The sequence below is a fragment of the Dermacentor silvarum genome, chromosome 11 (assembly GCF_013339745.2).
Source record: "Dermacentor silvarum isolate Dsil-2018 chromosome 11, BIME_Dsil_1.4, whole genome shotgun sequence".
NCBI lineage: Eukaryota > Metazoa > Arthropoda > Arachnida > Ixodida > Ixodidae > Dermacentor > Dermacentor silvarum.
Window position 1 is genome coordinate 99769644 of NC_051164.1, and position 21268 is coordinate 99790911.

The following is a 21268-nucleotide window of genomic DNA, read 5'->3' on the forward strand; positions in this document are numbered from 1 at the left end:
ATAGTGTGCGGCTTCGGACGGACCGATTTAATTGCGCAACCCGTGCGCAATCATTGGAACCTTGAACTACGCAGGAGAATCGGCATTGTGATGCAGCCTAATGCAGCCGGTTAAACCCATCAAACATCTGTACACGGGTTTCAGCAGCAAAGTGTCATATCCATTCAATCACTGCGGCAGCCATTCGAAATGCGGCCGCCTCCATAGAGTTCGCTATGGTAAACTGGCCGATCACTGGTCGGGGCGGCCAGTGAGTGATCCTGCGACCTCGTGCCATGGCCACTGAGTCGCCACAGCCGACGGTGAATCCCTGGCATAAATTTGAAAACGAATCGGTCAAAGTGCGTCTACACTCCCACATTCATTGGAGCACATACACTTGTGCAGGTCGATCATTCAATTTAGATGTCTGCTAGTTATGAGGCTACACATATCTTGTGCAAAACTAGACTGCAGTGAAAGCCACACAACAGTCTCTAGTCATCAAACAAGCAGCAAGATCCTTCAATGCGGCCAAGGTGTGATTCATTTCGTCTTTGCGCTTTTTCACTACGTCAAGTCATATCTTATGCGTGTAAGTTCAGCAAACCTGCTGCCACACTTGTAAAAATGCACAGAAATGACACAATATATGTAGTTGTATTTTAATAACTGCAACAATCAACTTTTATACAGCGCTCACAACACTGACAATAGTGGCTTTCAGATCTTTTCTCTCCACGCTGTATTTGAATGTCGCTACATCACATAAGCACTTGATCCGCCTACTGGCAGTGAAATGCCGGTGCAGTTTCGGCAGTCACCGGAAGACAGGTTCTTATATTACAAGAAACATAGCTGCCAGCAATACTGCTGGCAGCATGTGCACCATGGTCAACAGAAAAGTTTGTCGATCTCTTCTATTTTTGCTCACATAGCATGTACGATTACAGTTGCTAATGCCTGTACTAAAGATTATGCCTAATCTCATGAAATGTCAATGCACCCAGCCTAATAATCTCCTGAGTTGGGGTCAGAAAGCTCCCTCCCTTCCAGATAAGCACATATGAAAACTTTTCTGGTCATCCCAGTACACAACCATGGATAAAAATACTAAAAAAATTTACAAATAGTCATGCTTGCACAAATGTCTTTAGCACTATGGAGTGACATTTTTTGTGAACCACCAGTGTAGCCCCTTGAGACTATGCTGCCTAGATAAGGAAAATAGGGGTGATGAGATGAGTGATTGTACAATCTTATGATGCATTGACGTGTTGCTTTGTCAATATTGCTAATTGATTCTTACATGGCTCATTTGTTTACTGCACACAGTGATTTAACCACTTGCATATCCACAGAACAGGTTAATTTAGAAACTAGATGAAAGAATATACAAGCACAACCTCAGAGCTGTTTGGAATGTGCAACTGAAGATGAAAAATGATCGTATGGCTAACAAAAGGAATGCGTAGTCACTTGCACATAACACAACACTGATGTATAAGTGTGTACAAACACATATGTATACTATGTATATGTATGTACATTCCTCAGGTGATGTGCAACATACACCTGCGTGCTCCCCTGGAAGCCGCCTAAGGCCCATCTCGCTTGTGATGAAGCACAAGCTACTTGACAGTGTATAAATCTGTCACAAAAAAAAGTCTAGACTTTCAGAGTGTGGAATTTCTAAAACTCCCGAGCCTAAAACAGTCATTCTGGCTCCCCAACAATAGCAGCCAAATTACGAGTCTTTGCTGACTATGAACAAACACAGGCTGGCTCGGAACGTCCCTAGTTCACAGGCGCTCTAACTGTTCTCCTAGATCTCAGTCTTTGAAACTCGTGTTTGGTAACCCTAAAGAGGCACAACACTGCGAGGAGATCCGATGCCATAACCATGTAGAAGACAGTGTTCCAGCCGTACTGCAGAATTAGTCCCGCTATCAGAGGACCCACAGCAGCACCTACGGAACCTGTACCGTCGATGATCGCCGTCACCGTCGCCAGTGCCTTGGAGCTACCGGACACCGTCGGATGTGTGCCGAGCTCTGCGGAGACGGCAGTCGTGATGAGCGCGTACGGGCCGTTGATCAAAAGACCCGCTATGCTCTGGAGGACGAGATTCATGACGAGGCTGCCGCTGCCAAAGACTTCGTAGACGAACATCATTGGGATCGCGGCTATCAGGAAGACCACGCAAGTAATGGCGCTCGCACCGGAGCGATCAGAAACATAACCCGCCAGGATTCCGCCCACAATGCCTCCAAAGTCGAAGATGGTCGATATGAAGGCCGAGTCCTCGGAGTCGAACGACGTGGACGCATGAATGTAAAACGGGAGCCAGAAGAGGAAGGTGTAGCTGACGAGCTTTGCGAAGAAGAGGGCCAGGGAAAAGTCTATCACGCCCGGGATGGCCAGGGCCTGAAGGAAGGTGACGGCTTTTTTCTCGCTTTCACTCTTGAACCTCTTCTCTATTAGACACTGCTGCTCGTCTTCGTTCAGGGTTTCGCTCGCGTCGTCCTCCTCGCCTTCGCTGGGAGCCGAAGACGACGATCGGCGGACGACCGCGGAAGAGAGTGACGTCTGCAACGACGCCGAATTGCGCCGCGGTGAGTCACATCCAACCTCTTCGGGGTAGGGCGTGAGGAAGAGCACGACGAAGACGCCGACGAGACCGCAAATGGCGGCGGGAACGATGAACGAAAGGCCCCAGTCGGAGGTGACGAACAGCCCGGCGATGTAAGCGCCCAGTATGTTCCCCACGGAGGTGTGCGCGTTCCACACGCCGAAGATGAGTCCGCGCTTTTTCTTTCCGAACCAGTTGCCGACGCACGTGACGACGCTGGGCCAGCCCGTGCTCTGGAACGCGCCGCCCAGGAATTGCACGATGAAGTAGAAGGCGAACGAGTGGATGCCCAGGCTGTGGCCCATGCCGAAGACGTGTGTGCTGAGCGCGCTGAGAAGCATGCCCAGTCCGAGGAAGTAGCGGAGGTGCATCCGCTCCGCGATGAACCCACTCCCAAACATGCACGCAGCGTACGTGAAGAGGTAGATGGAGTCGAGGTAGGAGAAGAGATGCGGTGCGTTGTCGCCGTCGAAAGGGGCCCAGTTGCACCACGTCCGACTGTTGTTCTCGGTGACGACGATCGAGGCGTCGGGCCGCGCGTACCGACAGTCTTCGTGCAGTACGGACTTGACGACGCTCAGAGGCCGCCGCGTCATGTGGTAGCACGTGTACGCCAAGAAAGTGGAGACGAGCACGAAGCCGCGGTAGTACGCGAGCCTCGTTTCGGCCGTAATCGAAGCGCAGCACTTACGAAACACCAGCTGCACCAGCCGAAGTCCTAGCGGGGCGGACGCCATCGGCTTGTTGGGTGCTGTCATGACGCGACTCGGCAACCGCCGCTGCTCCTGCTTGCCTTTCGGGCGCGAGTGAAGCCGCCAGCTGCCTCCTCTCGATTTCTAGTCCGCCACAATCGCGAGGTGGACCGACATCGCTTTTCGACGCGATAGCCACCGACGAGGGGGCTCGGCTGATTGCGGTTATCTGTCCGTCCGTCCGTGGGATCGTGGGGTTCGCAGAGTTCGATGTCAGCTGCGCACGGCACGAAACGAAACTGATGAAGCGCGATGAAACAGACAAAGCACGTGACGTAAAGAGTAAGGGAGTAAACCTTCCTCTATGGGAAAAAATAACATATGGTAAAAAGCATGAACTAGTAACGCTAGCAAATAAGGCAAGCATTAGTGAAAAACGCCACAAGAGAACGCGACAATCGGCACATGGTTGCTCACTTACGTCTTCTGCTTTACGCTAAGGCCACGTGAAAAAAAAATTTTTTTTTTCAGTGACCGTGCGCCACGCGGTACACCATTGATGCGCGTTTATTACCTTATCATGCTTCCGATTAACAGCCTTTACGGCTACGATTATGGGCTAAACCGCTCCCCGATGACGAACAAAAATAGCAAAACTGACACACCAGCTCGGCGTCATTGTCAGTTTAACTTCGTACGGTTGCTGCCGGAAAAGGGGAAAAAAAAAAAAAAAAAAAAATAACAGAAAAGGAGCGAGCTTATTGTTTTGTCTGAATCTTCTCGCTCACCCTAATTCGAGAATGATTTTTGCGAATTCGCTTAGAATTTATGCGGCCTGCGAGTGCACAACGGACGAACGTGAGGCAATTTGTTTCTTTCCATCGTTTCACCATAAAATGCTACTGCTTAAAAATAAAAAAAAAAAAAAATGTAATTCCTCCTGTCCAAAAACTCCAGCTCAGCTCACTAGGATGGCAAAGCATCTCTTGCATTTTTCTTGACTGGCAGTTATCAAAAAGGCATGTGCCTGTGTACTTTTGCAAAGAGTGCACCTTAAATTTTGTGAAACAATTTACCTCTGGCAAGACATGCAAATACCCTTCGAAGCACGGTACTGAAAAAAAAAATATGAGAAAGAAAGAAAAAGCTCAGCGCCTAACAACCACATTCAGGCACGAACAGTGTCAAAATTATATAGCCAGCAGCTTGAGCTAGAAAATGTTTGCCAAACTCCACGAGCTACAGCACACCTGCAAGTGTGGACGGTGCAGACATACCAGGACTTTCACATAAATACTTCAGTAATTAATCTTGGCGCATAAAACTCTCATACAAGGTATTTACATACCTACCTGTGACCATCGAAATTCGCAAGTATCGCAATTGCATCATTTTTCTTTCTTTTTGTTTCAAATTTAAGCCACAAGCACAATGGGGTACAGATGTTTGTGGGATACATACGCACTTTATTTCCGATTTACATTTACACGCTGCTCACAAGCTGCGGCAAGCTAGGAGCAGCAGATGGTGAGATTTCAGATAACAGTGACTATTTCAGCAGCTTCACTCTTGCCAATTTAGTGAGCTTTTGGAGCTTGGCTGAACAAGCTAGATCAAAGTAAGCACCCAGGAAATTGATTTTCACCACACCGGTACATGCAAGAATGTACTATCGACCAAAAAAGTTTACGGACCACGGGATCTCAAAAAATACTAAATATCCGAGCAGCCTTTAAAAGTAGCCAGTAAAACCGTACATCACAATGTTGTTCGCATATACCAGTAGAGGCTAGAAATAGGCATACCAGGCTGTGTTTTGAGGCTTCAGAGATATTCAGCTTTTTGTCAGATCACTTGGTCAGTAAACGTTTTGGGTCGATAGTACATAAGATAGTGCAATAAAAGGTGTGTTACAGTAGTAAGGTTGGTACAGGTATCGTCACAATTTTTTAACGCATCTTTTGCAACCGTGCATCCTCTCATCCTTCAACACCTTTAAAACTATTTTGCAAATAGAATATTTTTCGTAAGCTTGATACAAAATTTGTAAAATTGTAGAACGAGCCTAAATTTCTGCACATTATGAAAAAGTTCGGGAGAGCTGGCAGGTATGAAAGTAAGCCACAGAGCATAATTTGGTAAATACACTTTTTATTCAAAACTCAATGAAAATGTAACTGTAAATGACCATTTCCGAAGTTTGAACAGAGTAACCAAAAACGCATCTATCTTAATAAAACAACTATGCATAACTATTTTTCACATCTTCAGTGCTACAAGTCCAAATGACTGAGACGGTGTGAAGTAGCAATATCGTGCAACTTCATCAGTACCAAGACAGTCCTGGTTACATAACAAACAAGCTGTGCACATTATATATAATTTACAACTCGCCTGCATTCATAACAATTTTAAGCAATGCTTCTTGAGTCCACCTACAGGTTTATTGCAGAAATGCCAGCGAGGTAAGAAGGCTATCCGTTGAAGTGTGCATTATGAAAACAGACAAAAACAAACAAACAAACAAAGGCTTTCATTCAATGAACACACAGATGGTGCTCCCAAATGAGCCAGATGATCTCAGCTTTTGCTTCGTGTAACATCATACAAGGAACGGGAGGTTATTTCTCCTACAGAAATCCTCGAAACTTTCCTCTGTTTTGCAGACCAGCACGGACTTGGGTAATTTGGTCGGTATTTCGATCATTTGAGTGTTAATGATGGAGGGCTGGAGACATCCGACCGGGCGGTAAGTTGATGGTTCAATGCCTAACTGCACGGCTTGCTTACGGTTCCAGTGCTCATCCGACTCGTAGTGGTCATAGGCATCCTTGGCACATGGAAAACTCGGGATGTTGCATACTTCACACTTCAAGTAACCTGCAGGCAATAACAGCAGTTTGAAATGGCATGAGTGAACAAGCACTCAACTACCAAAGCAGCAGGCAATCAGAGATAGACACACAGGTATTGCAATAAGTACAGTCAGGTCTCGATATAACAAGCACAGAGTGTTGTGATCCGGTTCTGGGGTTCGTGGTTCGGATTCAGGCATCACTCGGAGGGTCACTGTGCGTGCGTGCGAGCGTGCGCGAGGCGGGCCTGCACCCCTCAACCCGGCGATCTTGCTGCAGCGGGCGTGACCTTTCCCCCTCACTTTTTTTACGATAAAACGGGTCCAAAATTGCCTGCGCGTCAGAATCGAGTACAACCCTAAATTTGCGCTACCACAACGCCATCGGCTTTTCAATATGGCAGCCTCCAACGCACTTCGAGCCTAGCTCCCGTAACTTCGACCATGTGCTGTAGTATGTGTGCTTAGGCATTAGTCTACCAATTTATTTATTTATTCACGTTGCCTCACAGGCTCCAGCATCGGAGCATTATGTGAGGGGGGGGGGGAGATTACATAGATAGGGGTAATGTCAGGAGCATAAGTAACATGAGCATGCAAAACAATGTTTATTGACTGTCAGTACCCATCACTGGAAAGTAAACACAACAGTTATACAATAGTTATTAACGCATTATTATTTAGAAAAAATTGCCGTTACTTCGGCCCTAAATCTAGTTGGATCACGAATCTTCACGATGTGCTCAGGAAGACCATTCCAGTGAATGATAGCCTGCGGCAAAGCCGATGAATTAAATGCAACGGTTCTACCAGAAATGCGTTGGAAGCCTAGAGGGTTGTTTAAACGACGTGAGGTGCGGTAAGGTTGTGCAAGAGGCAGCGTTGAATGATTGACGCTATAGACTATCTTGTGGAATAGACAGATTAGGGCGATTATTCTCCTTGATTGCAATGTAGAAAGGGAGAGCGATGATTTAATGCTTGTTACGCTTGAGTGACGGTTGTAGTTCCTGGAAATGAAACGTGCAGCGCGATTTTGAACCAATTCGAGGGAATTAATTAAATAAGCCTGATGAGGTGACCAAATGGGTGATGCGTACTCGAGTTGCGGACGAACAAATGTTTTATAGGCAAGCTTTCGGGTAGTGGCAGGAGTTCCATGGAGATTACGTTTTAGATATCCTAATGTGCGCGATGCTTTGGCTGTTACTTTCTGTATGTGGGTGGACCAGCAGAGGTTACTCGTGAAATGAACGCCTAGGTATTTATATGAAAGCGTGCGGGACACTAAAGTATTATTCAGTAAGTAATTGGAAGAAGAGACTGATTTTTTCCGGCTGAATGTCATGAGCTTGCATTTTTCGGTATTAAGTGACATTTGCCATGATGTGCACCAAACGGTAATGTGATCGAGGTCACTTTGAAGTGCTAGGTGATCTGAAGATGAAAGAATTTTGCGATAAATGATGCAGTCATCTGCGAACAAACGAATGGTTGATGCAATGTTAGATGGCAAGTCATTAATGTAAATGAGGAACAGCAACGGGCCCAGGACGCTACCTTGAGGTACACCAGATAGTACATCTAATTTAGTTAAACAGCAAATGTTTACAAGTGTATACGGCCGATAAAGCTACTATACTTGCTTCGTATAGCTGTCTGCTAATTTGCTGTCGCAATTGATGCTTCGCCTTTCGGGCAAAACTGGGACTTTTTTGTTCATTGCAACTTTAGTGTATTGGGAGTAAATCTTGAGCGATAGTTGTATTTCTGTATGAAAGCATGAGGTGAGCGGTGCTGTAAAGGATTTTTTCCCCTCTCTTTTGGTCACGGAAAACGGGTGCGCGTTGCAATTGAGGGCGCGTTAGAATCTAGTAAATATGGTAAGCGTTTCTTTTTCGAATTTTCGTGCCGAACCTGCATATAACGTAATCCTCTTTATAACGAAGTTTTTCGGGAATTTGTCAATTTCGTTATATCCAGGTTTAACTGTATTACTTCGAAAAGCGAAATGCATTGTTATGTTTTGCCGGACCAAATTTTTTTTATATTTGCAGGACGCACCTGCTGTGGTGGCTTAGTGGCTAAGACGTTGTGCTGTTGAACACGAGGTCGCAGGATCAAATACTGGCCACGGCGGCCGCATTTCGATGACGGCGAAATGTAAAAGCAGCCATGTATACCTTGCATTGGGTGCATGCTAAAGAACACCACGTGTTAAAAACTAAACCAGAGTCCTCCACTAACGCATGCCTAGAGCTGACTGCACCTGTTTGCGACATCGTTTTCGGCCTCCATCCCTGTGTAGTAAACCAAGCATGCCCTTGCTAAATTGAATCATTCTTAACAACTAAAGGTTGCTGTCTTTAAATGCACTTAACCCCCCCTTGTAACACTAAAAAGATTCCCGAACGTCAGAAGGGTAGAATGTGTAGAATACTGTATTGTTTGTAATTACCACGTCAGAGGCAGTCAACTATAGGTAGATACTGAAAGAGATGGTATTCAGTAAAAACTGAGAAATGCAAGAAGTTTGAAGTCTAATTTAAAATGAACGTCTAGTGCTCCAGGACTATGTACCCATTCCATTCCAACTCCATTCCGGAATCTCAGGCTCTTATTCCATTCCCATTGCATCTGCTCGACTGGTGCCATCATTACATTCGCATTCCATCCTGCAGCTTTGAAAATGTGGAATAATTCTGGGATCGCTGCCACTCCACAACTCTGGTCTATAATGGCAGTGAGGCTTGCCTCCTGGCAACATGGCAAAGGAACATTTCAATTTCTCCTATCTCCTCTAATAATGAACCAATTATGCTCCCTAGACGGTGCCCTACAACTCCCAGTGTATAGCCAAAATTTGCAATGGTGCCTGGTGAGGGGCCCTTTAAAGAAACACGGAAGAGAAACACTAATTAAGTTTAGACAGGCATTCTTTCAAAGCAGATCTTCGTTAGTTTCACAGTAAGAGGTTGATCACTATAAGGCCATTCATCAAATCATCCAATCCTTGAACTTTGTACTGAAATCCCAGCGCCGACGCTTCAAAGTGACATCACCGATTTCAAGGTATTTTCTCGCATTCAGGACATTGTGGTGCCTGCGAAAGTTCTCAAAGCTTTCCGAAGTATTTTAATCTGAGCTGGAATATTGGCTACCCTCGAGATCTTGGGTGCATGGGAGCTGTGTCATGCTGTGGGGAAAAAGTTTTCAAAAGCCTTCGTAGTTGTTAGTAGCACCCATCCTGTCCGTATCCTCTTCATTGTGGTCTCGAGTTTTATGCTTCAACCGTTACGAAATTATGCCTATCATTTCTCTTATTCCATCACTCGCTGCATGGTCCTTAGTTTCTTCTACTGACAATTAAACAAGGTCCGAGAGGGTTGCCAAACGTCCTAAATTTAGCGGTAAAGTCCCAACTTTTGAGTAAAGGTCCTGACTTGGGATGGCCAAATGTCCTGACCTTTGCATTTTTTCTACTGAATAATGATCAATAATCCAGATTTTCTTTTATAATTCTCGATCGCCTGGTTGTGCACTTTTTCTTTTTCTTTTTCATTTACTGTTGCACCGTCATAAAGGCGGTTTCGTTTTTGTCGTGGTTCTAGTTCTGTTGTAGGCCCGAACTGTTCACAGTACCTCTATCCGTATGGGTAGCTATGTTAGCCAGCGAACTACTGCAACTTTCTTGTTAACTGCGACATGATTGGGCTAAAAAAGCTTGTGCAACTTTCTAGGATGTACACATTGGCAGATCATGGCACTGAAAGGATCGATAGTCAGCAGTTTCGGTTTCAGCATCTAAGAGGTGAACGTTTCACAACTCACAATGTCGTGGCTCGCTTAGTTCCTGTGTACGCTGCGGTGACTACTCATGCGTGCAGCCAGAACAAAAGTGCTCAACACCTTTATTTTTTTATGAACAAGCAACAACAGTGTACCAAGCTTTGTTAATACATGACATCAGCAAATTTTACTGTGTCATTACGTCAAGATAATGTAGATGAGACCAGCGGGGGTATTCTGTAAGAGTCCACCTAGTGGACTGTCCACTTTGGCTGTCAAAATTGGCTGCCGCTTCACGAGCGCGAAGGAGACTGGCTGGCACCTTCGCTGCTCGTGAAGCGGCAGCCTTTGGTGACAGCCGAAGTGGACAGTCCATTAGGTGGACTCTTGCAGAATACCCCCCCAGGTACGGCGTTTTGAGATCACCTTTAGTATCAAAAAACATGTTTGCCAACCTGTATAGTTGGCTAAGTGTCATTCTAATATGTGCTATAAGCATGTGGTAGACTTTTTACAACTTGGAAAATATGTGTCAGTACATCACTTTAATGTGCACCCAAAGTGAGTGTTTCTTGCATTCCACCCTGACTGCACTCCAACCCATGACCTTGTGCTCAGTGGCATAATGTGATAGCCACCGAATCACCACAGTGGCAGGGACTCTATATACAGGATGTACCAGCTACCGTTGTTGCAATAAATCATTACGAGACCTACAGTGTACATACATCAGTCCTCCTCTGCCATCAAGATAATGTCTTGTGTGTTAATTGTTCATCTAATTAGAAAAGATTAATCAGACAAGCTTTTAACTTCAAATTCAGGGCACCTACTTCCAACGGGAATACTGTTATTGTGTGCTAAAATAACACAATCACTCGGTTTCGTCGCACTGTGTCCAGCATAATTTTTTTTTTTTCACGCTTTACTCGTAGCGCGTGAAATGCGAAAAGTCGCACGTGATCGCATGCTGCGACACCAGCGGCCCAAAAGTGATTTCGAGGAATTAACTCCACTGAATGCATGACTCGGCAAATGCCTGGAAGTGGCAAGCTGTCAGCGTTCACTTAGCAGAGAGAGAACTGCATGTTCCATGCTACAGCCTACACGTTGACAAGGTGGTTGGAGTTGGTTCCCTCAAATTACGTTTCGGACCGCTGGTGTAGCATTGCGTGAGCGCACAATCACGTGGCACTTTTGATATTTCGAGCACTATGAGTAAAGAGCCAAAAAAGAAAAATTACACTAATGTTCAAGCATAGTAAGTCTCATAACTGCATGTATATGTTACCAGTTTTTTTTTTCAACAGCTAAAGTTAGCTGGGACACCGCTTACAGTGCAATCTACCGATAACAATGTTCACAAAATACCGTTGTTCTAAGGCATTTTTACTACACTGGGATAGAATCCGAGATGGCTCCAGAGAACAGAAAAGAAAACTACAGTGAACTTAGCCTATTTCTCAGAAAGCCTTCTATACTGTCATGTCATAGAGACAGTCAAAAACCAGACACATTGGCAAAAGTGACAGCTTAGAATCTTACTCTCTATTGGGTGGGTTTATGCCCAAAAAGACATGACTCGATGTACATTTCAAGAATGTACAACATAATTTACGCAAGCACAATCTGATTAGACACATCTATCTCACTATTAATTCTCGACAGTATTCAAGGAATTTCGAATACAGTAGGTGCATCTTGTGCCTAATAAGTTATAACATTATAAAAGTTATTCGTCAAGACATTCACCAGCAAAAAAGTAAATATATACATGAAAATATGCATTGTGAGACAAAACTACATAGAACACCAATGTATTTCATAACAGATGCTGGTTTTCAGAAGTGGTGCCAATTTCGGGATTCCTACTAAAATGGAAAATGGACATGCCCTCAGTTCTCCCAAGCCAAGTTTCCAGGGATACATTTATGCTTAAGTTATTAATTAAAATGTCAGTGAATTCTAGTTAAAGATATTGTTGTCGACCGACTGGTGACTGACGCCCACTGCCACAAATGAAAAAAAAAAAAAAAATGTTGCCAGAAAAACTAATTTTGTTTCTGCTGCACTGTCTTTACAGTGGCCCTGAACGACTTTTTACCGAAGTCAAGAAATGCATTTGAAGTTAAAATAGACGATTTCAGGAATACTTTGGTGCTAAAAGTACTTCAATGCATCGAGCTGAAGCGGAGTTATTGGCAATAAAAGGTCGCATATGATCCCCTTCGCGGTGCTTCCGCTCGCTCCTTCAATGCCTAGCACTGCGAAGACTATGGCGAAGTTGAGCGTGCCCACAATGCTCCGCCTACTGAAAGTCGCCGTGGTGTGCAGTTCAAATATGATTTTGGATGGTCATGTAGACACTACTATTTCCGATTTTGGTGCCTACGATGCGCGTCTGTCTTCAGCGAGCTGCAGTGCACTCAGCTAGCGGACTTGTCTCGGCAACCCGCGGCAGCTGCGGTATTTATGCCACATAAGAGACCGCAGTTACATGCAACAGTAATGCGTATGCGCTGCGTTTGCTTTGAACACGACAGGGCTTGAGCATGCGCTTGCGCTCATGTGCTCCAGCCTGGCTGTGCTACATGGTGCGGTCCGGCTTTGTCCCGCACCAGCTTGACCGACGAATTGTAGCCACATCTAACTTGCGTATTTTTAAGCTCTATCAATGGCTCAATATGAAGCCAAAGTCTGCCAAGGCATCTAGCCATGAGTGGCCATGAGTGAGCGCACACTGGCCATAAGTTTCATATGTGGTTCGAGGCTAGTTGAGTGCTGAAGAGTAGTCGAAATTAGCAAGACCCGATAGCTGCGACAGGGTGGCCAAAGTTTAATTCCTACGCAGGTGCCCATGGCTGAACGTGAGTAGATGATAGTCACCTTCTTCCGGAATTACGCAATTCTTATTGAAATTCGAAAGCACGTTTCCACTTAGTACTTCAGCCTGTTTATCAAACAGTGTCAACAAATATACGCAGTAGCAGTAGGAGGAAGGGCACTGATCCAAACACCCTCCTTGATTGATGTCAGCTATTGGCCAATAGCAGCTGCGTATGGGAGTCTTTTTTATTATTTTTTTGTGGGGGGGTTTTACGTGCCAAAACCAGTTCTGATTATGAGGCACGCCGTAGTGGAGGGCTCCGGATTAATTTTGACCACCTGGGGTTCTTTAACGTGCACTACAACGCAAGCACACGGGCATTTTTGCATTTCGCCTCCATCGCAATGCGGCCGCCGGGGCCGGGATTCGATCCCGCGACCTCGTGCTCAGCAGCGCAACGCCTTAGCTGACTGAGCCACCCCGGCGGGTCATATGGGAGTCTGCTATATCAGGAAATAAAGCAGCCGCAAAAGAGTGAGGAGGTGATTTCGTTCTCTGCTGGCGAGCTCCACGCGTCGCGCAAGGCTGCAAAATTTGGCTGAAATGTTCACAGCAACGTATGCTAACCGTGGACTGTGTTTTTTCACCAAGCATCCACCGAGCAAGGTGGTTCAGCATCCCTTAAAAGATTGCTTATATTCAAGTGGTGGCGCATAGAGTGTGACTTATCCAAAATTTCCCTTGCAATACATACACAGTACCAGCCCGCAAAATATGTGCAACACATGTTTAAAAGGTTGCATCTTGTACTACTCAGCAAAAAGTAGCTTTAACTAGTGAACGATAACCGCCACATTGCAATTTAGTCAAACAGCATGTCTTCAAACAAAAGGAAGAGAGACATGCAACAAATAATCACAGGGTAAGCTCATTCGCTGAAATAAAGACTTTTACCAGTGATTAGCGTATGCATATGACAAGTCGTATTTATCTCTGTCAATTAAATTTTTGAACTACTCCTCAATTGCACAGCCTCAGGAATATTCCATTTGCATCCCTATTAACTTCAATTAACTAAGAGTGACCTGAAATTATGGTGGCGCTGCACTTACTGCTTTTGTTTGCGCTCGAACAGGCTAGCCTAATGGACGTCGTCTCCACTGCCGAAGGTCAGCAGTGCCTGCCCCGTCAATGCCTGGTGCTGTGCCATGGCTTTAGTATGGCCTGCACTGGCCATATGATCTCGCATTGGAGCAGGTCCCGTGAAGCTCATCTGGCACGGCTCGCACACAAGGCTCGACGAGGGGACAGGCCCACTTTGAATTTTTTTCTTGTGCTTCTCCGAGGCTATGTGTTGGTTGTACGGCTCTGGCCCCGTGAACGTTTTCCCACAAGGTGAGCAGGCATAGGCAGATGCATTCATCTCTGCAAAAGTTCGCTTCCGACAGAGGCTGAAAGAGAAATGAGAGACAGCCATGTCATGTAGAGGTGAAACCAGCAGTTATTTTTGTTTTGACAGCTCGCTCAGTCATGCACATCCCCATAAGCAAGTGTAACTTTGTGTAGTAGTAGCAAGTAGTACCAAGCAAGTGTAGTTTCTTTTCCCTTTTCAAATTCTAACCACTGACTTGCCACCACAGGAACATAAACAAGACACCATTCTGAGTAAGTCATCACTTAGCGACTTTTAAGTAAAAAATGGAGCACTTTGGGCCACAACCCTGGCGACTTTGTCTAAAAATGGTGCCAAACTGGCTTGGACAGCTTTTGCTAAGTGAGGGTTACATTCATGAAGTTGTTAAAGATGCAGCTTAGCAAGAGCTTTCAATGCTTATGTGACATCAATGAAAAAAGTCAATGTGCCATCATACCAGGCTATCAAAGGCATGAAAAGTGAATGGCTAGCACAATGCCAGGAACAGTACAGTTGCCTGAAAGTTTATCTAAACAGTAAGTGTATAGTTGCTCAGCCTATCAGGGTTTGTACAGAACATTTGACTATATAGGTCCACCTATCGAAACGTAGGCCAGCCTTTCTGAGGCACGTTATCCCTGTTTATGTAACTTCTTTACCACTGTGTGCTACTCCATCTGTCAGCCTCCTTCTTGATCAAGGACAGTGGCCTAGAACCAGCGTTTGGCGTTCGCCAAAGCGACACTTCTTCGAGTTTAATACCAAGCGTGCTTTGCCTAGGCACTCTAGCGCAAGATGGAGGCGTGCGTTGTGTTCACAAAACGTGCGTCCGAAATTCAAGGATTTCAAAAAATGCCAAAAGGCAAAAATCAGGGAAAGGAAAACAAACCTTATTAATACACATACGTACACAACTAAATAGTGAAAGAGCCTTCTTAGCTGCAATTTCTCGCAGCCAAGCAGCTGCTGAGCCGAGACACACACTTCAAGCTCTTCAGGTCGCTTTCCAAAGTTTACTTTCTCATTTAATGATGTCTGTTGTTTTCTAGTATGATTATTAGTGGTGTCCAGCTTCAGCCGGAGACACTCGTCACATTAAAGCTAAAGGCCTGAAACTTACTTTTATTTAGGAATTTCGAGAGTGTATAGGCTCGAACAATTTAAGGACCGCACAACGAGCGATGGAAGGAAAAATGCTAGGCCGAACGTTAAGAGACAGGAAGAGAGCGGTGTGGATCAGAGAACGAACGGGGATAGCCGATATTCTAACTGACATTAAGCGGAAAAAATGGAGCTGGGCAGGCCATGTAATGCGTAGGATGGATAACCGGTGGACCATTAAAGTTATAGAATGGATACCAAGAGAAGGGAAGTGCAGTCGAGGACGGCAGAAAACTAGGTGGGGTGATGAAGTTGGGAAATTTGCAGGCGCAAGTTGGAATCAGCAAGCACAAGAAAGGGGTAATTGGAGATCACAGGGAGAGGCCTTCGTCCTGCAGTGGACATAACTATAGGCTGATGATGGCTCGAAAAAAAAAAAAAAAGCCATGATGGCTGCGGTGTGAACTACTAACTAGCAAAAGAACAAAAATAAAGCTACGGCTTGGTCACTTGATCTGGCTTCGTCTAGCTCCATGATGGCAACAGTAATTTAGACAAGCCTGTCATTGGTGGCTGTGGACATGCCACATTGCATCGCTTAGCGACAGTCTGAAAAGGTAACATCAAGGATCATTTCCCAATTGACACTGTCCATGGCATAGGCGCCTGATGTAGAGCTTGTTATTTTCAATGTTCAAAAGTCACCCCCAACCTCAGTTTTCAAGGAATTCAAGGAGCAGATTTATTCTCGTGGCTTGTAAAGGCCCTTGAATATCTTTTTCCATATTCAAGGGTATTCAAGGATTTCAAGGAGGTGTATGAACCCTGGCCCATACATGAATATTAAAAGTTAATATCGAACTCTGAAAGTTAATGCTTTGATTTGAAACACAAGTGCTCTGATGCACCCCGACATGCGCATGTTGCCACTTCAGGCACTAAAAGACTAGAAGGGGACATCACGTGGCAATTTGAAGCGTAGTTATAAAAAATATAAAAGAAAGACTGATGGGAAATAGGCCCTCACCGTGCAATAGGCAAGTGGCAATTTCTAGCAGTCGCGCATGCGGAGAATATGGGGGTAGTGGAGATCAGGTGCTGAGGGCCGATCATGACAAATGCTTGGAAAGGTCTGGCAACAGCGCATGACTCATTTCCCAAAAGTCAATGTGCAGATGGGCCCTGAAAGCAAAAATGGACGATGTCGGAGGTGGTAGCTTAGCTGAAGCTAGCTGCCCGACATTATGCTCCCTTGTAGTCTTTTTCCCTTGCACACAAGTTGTATGGGTGCATTTTCATTATGCATAAAATGTAAGCAATACCAGTTTAGATGTGAACCACATGTCTCAATTAGACACATGAACAAGCTTAGGTCATGCTTCATTTTAGTAAGCAGAAGCATGCTCCATACCTGCTGCAGCCCAAGATGGCACTGCGAGTGGCTGTTTGCGTATCAGCGACCAAATGCATAATGGTAGCTGCCCACGGCAAGCAAGTTCAATTAGCGCACTTCTGTCATGAAATGCCACCACTAACATTGTGAATGTGAAGCAGCACAGCTAATCCACAGCCTCATCATCATGCCTCATTTCAGTGAGTACATGCATTCTGCATGCCTGTTCAAGCTCAAGATGGCACCACAAAGAGCTGGTCATGCATGAACAAGCAGACATGCAACACTGCGTACCATTGTAGCTAAAGTCTTGGGGCCATATTACGATTCCCATCACTGCAGATATTGTCTTTGAGGAGTGTGTAGTCTGATCAGCTGATGCAACGGATGTCACAACATTACAAAAGGTTGTACTGGTTGTACATCCCTTGTATGACCACTGTTGACGATTCTGTTCCTGTGTTTCAATCGGCTACAAAAGGTGCAGCCGTGCCATCAGCATGCTCACTGTCTTCTTCCTTTCGCTGACACCTGTGTACGTAACTTTATGCATTAAGGCTGTGAGACGCTTCCTTCTGATAATTCAGCAAGTTGACGACGTGCATTAAGGCCATGAAAAGTTTTGTAACCGATTGAAACACATAAACAAAATCGTCAACAGTGGTCAAGCAAGGAATGTTTTTGAAGCAAACGACGACGAACCCCTGAAACATGCCTTGTTAAACCACTGTTCATAACTTCCAAGTCTTAGACTTTCTGTGAACCTGTCTTGCTTAAATAGAATCAGTTTTACAAATGACTGTCTTTCACAGACGAGCAAAGGTATTCTAGAATCATTCTTGCAGCCGCAGCTGTGGCAACTGCCTTTCTAATGACATGCTCCATAATGTACAAGTTGGAGAAGAGTGGCATCGGTAAGTGCAGTTCTGGGGAGATGGTGCTCTCTGCTGTTGCAGCTAGAGCAACGACAATTATTGCCACTGAAGAAGTTCACCTGGTTGTAGGCTGTTTCAGCCTATCGGACTGCAACCTTGCGGGAATTGTTTCTGTGAGCATGGAAATCATAACATGGCCTCAACACTAGTGTATAAGGAAAGCAGGGCAGTTAGGGCAAAGGCAGTTGCAGTTCAAAGCCTCCACACCTCTTACAAAATGGACATTATGACAGTGAGCAATAGTGATGTTCATTTGACATGCCTTGCTGACAACAGCAGCTATTTACCGGCAGCTTCTCCGACCGAAAAGGGAATGGAACGATCAAACTTCTTTGAAGGCCAGTAGGATGCTGTGAAGAATTGACAATAAAATTATCACACACAAGATTGAAAAAATAACACAATGCAAGCAACAGGTCTTGGTTGGGTTATGCAGTAACATCAGAGTTTAAGAATAGGAGGCACGTAACGTCATCACTCGTCACCAAAACGATAATTAGTGTGTTAGTAAGTGATTAAGCGCGCAAACGCAGCGCAATCACAAGGTTTCATGCACTGTTAGCGGAGTGACCACATAGTGGGAACTTACAAAAATGATGCAACAATTAAGGGGAAGCATGCGCGTGCAGGAAGCCATGCAAAAGCTGAAGCAACGCGTAAAGAATGTAAGAATGTTTAATAACTATGGACATGACAAACGTTTAGCCCATAAAGTGGTGGTTATAACAGCAGGCGTTTTTATTAAGCCATGCATAAGCTGAAGCAACACGGACAAACGTTTAGCCCGTAAATAGGTGGTTATAACAGCAGGCGTTTTTCTTCTTTCTCCCCGAGTATTTAAACGAAACCGTTCTCAGACCGTGTACTGGGGCTAAGTGGCTTTGGGCACAAATGTCGAAGACGGGTCATGAAAGGGAGCGTGCTTCAAAACCGAAACTACAGGCATGCTGTGGGAATTAGAACCGCCACCACCACCGTAAATACATCAAGATAGCTTACGGAACGTGACACCAGCACAACAACAAAGATCTACGTTCCTAGGCAAACGAATATTACGCAGTATTCGCAACTTACAAGATCCCGGACATACTTAAGCTTCAGCGCTTTTCTAACTTTTCAAACGTTTTTCTAACCGAAACCTGCCGGAACCACGATGGCCGGAACTTTATAAAATGAAATGGCTTGACATACGCTTACTAATGACTTGGCTTGGATGTGCTAAACATTTCTTACTTTTATTAGAGTGTAATAGATAATATTCTAGTACACTCTACTTTTATGTAGGTCATATGCACGGCGTGACTGCGGCGTGGTCACACGTGTGTGATGGAATATCGCTTGATCGTAATCCTATTAAAGTCATACTTTCATGCACGTATTTGTTTTTAGCTTCATGGTTTCGCGCTCATTCATAAGAGGCTCGGGTGATTGCATTACATACCTTGCTTATTGCACCGGTACTCACCGCGAACCGTACTCCTCTGACGCAGGCGTCCAAAAATATATTTGAGTAGTTTGCCAGTAGCGCCTGTAGCCATCTAGCGGCCATGGTGAAGTCAGTGCCATTATCATCATCACCATTGACCGTTGACGTTGTTGCTGCGGCTAGACTGCTGCGTAGACTGCGTCATGGCGTAGACATTGGAGGTAGTTCGGCTGTGCGTCACTTCGATGCACACAAGTGCAGGCCAAAACATGTCCCACCCTCGGACGAAGCCATGACAATGTCGCCCAATGATTAGGTAAGTTGACAGCTTTTGAATAGGTTCTAATATTTATTTATGGTTAGCATACAAGAGCTGAGGTGCACACTCTAGCCGTGTTCCGTTGCTGACGCAATGGTCAAAAACTAACTTTTATATTAAGCCACTGCCAGATTTACCTGTATAGCCTTTTTCTAAAAGTTCTGCTTATTATTACATCACGATTGCTTAGCTTTTAACCTTATCGCGGTTTTGCGTATCGTATTTTATCGTTAGTTAGCATCGAGCTGTGTTGTCGGTGACGTCATTCGTCATAAAAAATGTGTGTCTTGCAGGTTTCGGTTCTCTGTACCAAGAATCTTTAGGTTAGGGCACGCAAACGGGTTTGCGTACGCAGGAAATGGCTGCGGCGACAGCGCGCATTGTGGGGGTGCAAGTCGATTACCATCGTTTATCTAAAACTCCTTATCAGCTGTCCAAGGCCGAAAGGCATACGCTGAAGAGAAAATGCGCTTTAAAATCCGCTGGCATTTCTTTCATATGCAGAATAAACATCCACAATAACCATCCAGGACGATAATGTATTACGACAATTGCAGACGAAACTGTGCAGCGGTTGCACTTCAAGATAATGGGCAGGATGAAAGACACGATAGTTGTGTAGTCATAGTTACAGTGCGGTGAGATTCATCACTTTCCTTCCTATTCCTTGCATAGTTCAGTAAACAAACAGCAGCTACTACTACTACTGGACCCGTGCACACCTCTGTGGACTCGAGTACATTTGAATCTAGATCTCTTATGCAGGTCATATGCATCAATATGCAGATAGTTTGAATGTCAGTGTGAATGTTGTGGGCAAGAGATACATTATGAAACATTATTATGCAAGCATGTAACTTGCCCATCTTTCCCTCCTGTATGAAAGAAGTGATACAAATCTGGGCCTTATACATATAGAATATTGATATCAACAATAGCTTGACTGAATATGGAAGTGCTTATATCTTTGCATAAGTGCCATTAGTTGCCTATCCCCGAGGGAGGCATTTTATTTCGCTAGTCGTGTTAAAACGAACATGCCATTGTTCTCACGGTGCTAGTAAGTTTGAATGTATCTCAATAAATCTTGTTGCTTGATTAGGTGATTCATAATGATTAGAAAAAAAGATACTGTGCGAAGCAAGGATTCCACTGTGAGAGCGCTGATGGAAGCATTTTTTATCGCCTCGAAAGTAATGCATGCATGAGCGTTGCGTCAATATGTTAGGTAGTGAGGAGAGGTTCTCGTTCGGCATGCTGTAGTGACTTAATTTCACCGAGTTTATTTCGAATGTCTCCTGCCTTATTGTCCATCCGTGGCTAGGTGCTTATATTGCAGAGTCCGACTGAAATAAAATTAGTTAAAAGTTTGCGCTAGTCTGCTTGTCTACTTTCTCGTTCTTGTCTGTGTTGCACAATATCTTTTCCCTAAGCAGTAGTAAGCTTTTATTTGAACATTTTGTGACATCTTCCTTTGATAACATGTCGATACCAGGTTAAAACAGTACTGTGTAATTAACCTAACAAATCCTGATGTATAATTTGTGCTATGCTGTGACCAATACCTGGAAGAAATATTTTTTAAATGGGTGAAATTTAGTGAAAAATAAGCCTGCATCGGCATTTCTGATGTGCTTTTGTGGATAGTTCGTCAAACCAATTATTACTATATAATTAAATTTCACTCAACACATTTTTTTTTTTTTTTTAATGAATGTTGTACTCTCTATGGCCAGAAATAAAGGTAAACAAGTTGTTTCGATTTTCTTTGAAATGTAATGGTGTTTAGGCTTTGTGAAGTTAAGCTGTTAACTGAACCAGAGAGATTCATTTTCTCAAAGTGTTAGCAGAGCACATAGCTTTCATGAAAACATACTTATGTAAAGCTCGTCAGAACTAGCTGTAGG

The 21268-nt window shown here is 44.6% G+C and overlaps 2 protein-coding genes and 2 long non-coding RNA genes across 34 annotated transcripts in view; 2 read left to right on the forward strand and 2 right to left on the reverse strand.

The window, feature by feature from the left end:
• Positions 1–620: 620 nt before the first annotated feature.
• Positions 621–3678, reverse strand: LOC119433014 (glucose-6-phosphate exchanger SLC37A2). Its single transcript, XM_037700167.2, has one exon. It carries the CDS (start codon positions 3367–3369, stop codon positions 1777–1779), a length of 1593 nt encoding a protein of 530 aa, XP_037556095.1. The 5' UTR covers positions 3370–3678; the 3' UTR covers positions 621–1776.
• Positions 3679–4027: 349 nt separating this feature from the next.
• On the forward strand, positions 4028–12161 carry LOC125941465 (uncharacterized). Its single transcript, XR_007464345.1, has 3 exons — positions 4028–4161; positions 5970–6052; positions 12030–12161. It is a non-coding gene; the product is annotated as an uncharacterized LOC125941465 (long non-coding RNA).
• The window catches only part of LOC119432781 (uncharacterized), a 62640-nt gene continuing 46110 nt past the window's right edge, over positions 4739–21268 (reverse strand). For 6 of the 31 annotated variants that reach the window (XR_007464330.1, XR_007464333.1, XR_007464332.1 and 3 more), the window contains 3 exons: positions 16316–16470; positions 13886–14224; positions 6045–6183 (listed from right to left, as the gene is read on the reverse strand). Coding sequence is in view for 8 of the 31 variants with exons in the window: in XM_049658791.1 (XP_049514748.1) it covers positions 5906–6183 (278 nt within the window). In the remaining 23 variants the exon portion in view is untranslated. Of the gene's footprint in view, positions 6184–13885; positions 14225–16315; positions 16471–17903; positions 17967–18393; positions 18414–18615; positions 18667–18690; positions 18832–18890; positions 18911–19057; positions 19085–21268 lie in introns of those variants that run through there. The other 25 variants (XM_049658790.1, XM_049658787.1, XM_049658789.1 and 22 more) reach the window with 15 other exon arrangements.
• LOC119433015 (uncharacterized) overlaps positions 19201–21268 on the forward strand; it is a 53056-nt gene continuing 50988 nt past the window's right edge. The window contains exon 1 of the long non-coding RNA XR_007464344.1: positions 19201–19358. This is a non-coding gene — a long non-coding RNA (uncharacterized LOC119433015). The remainder of the gene's footprint in view (positions 19359–21268) is intronic.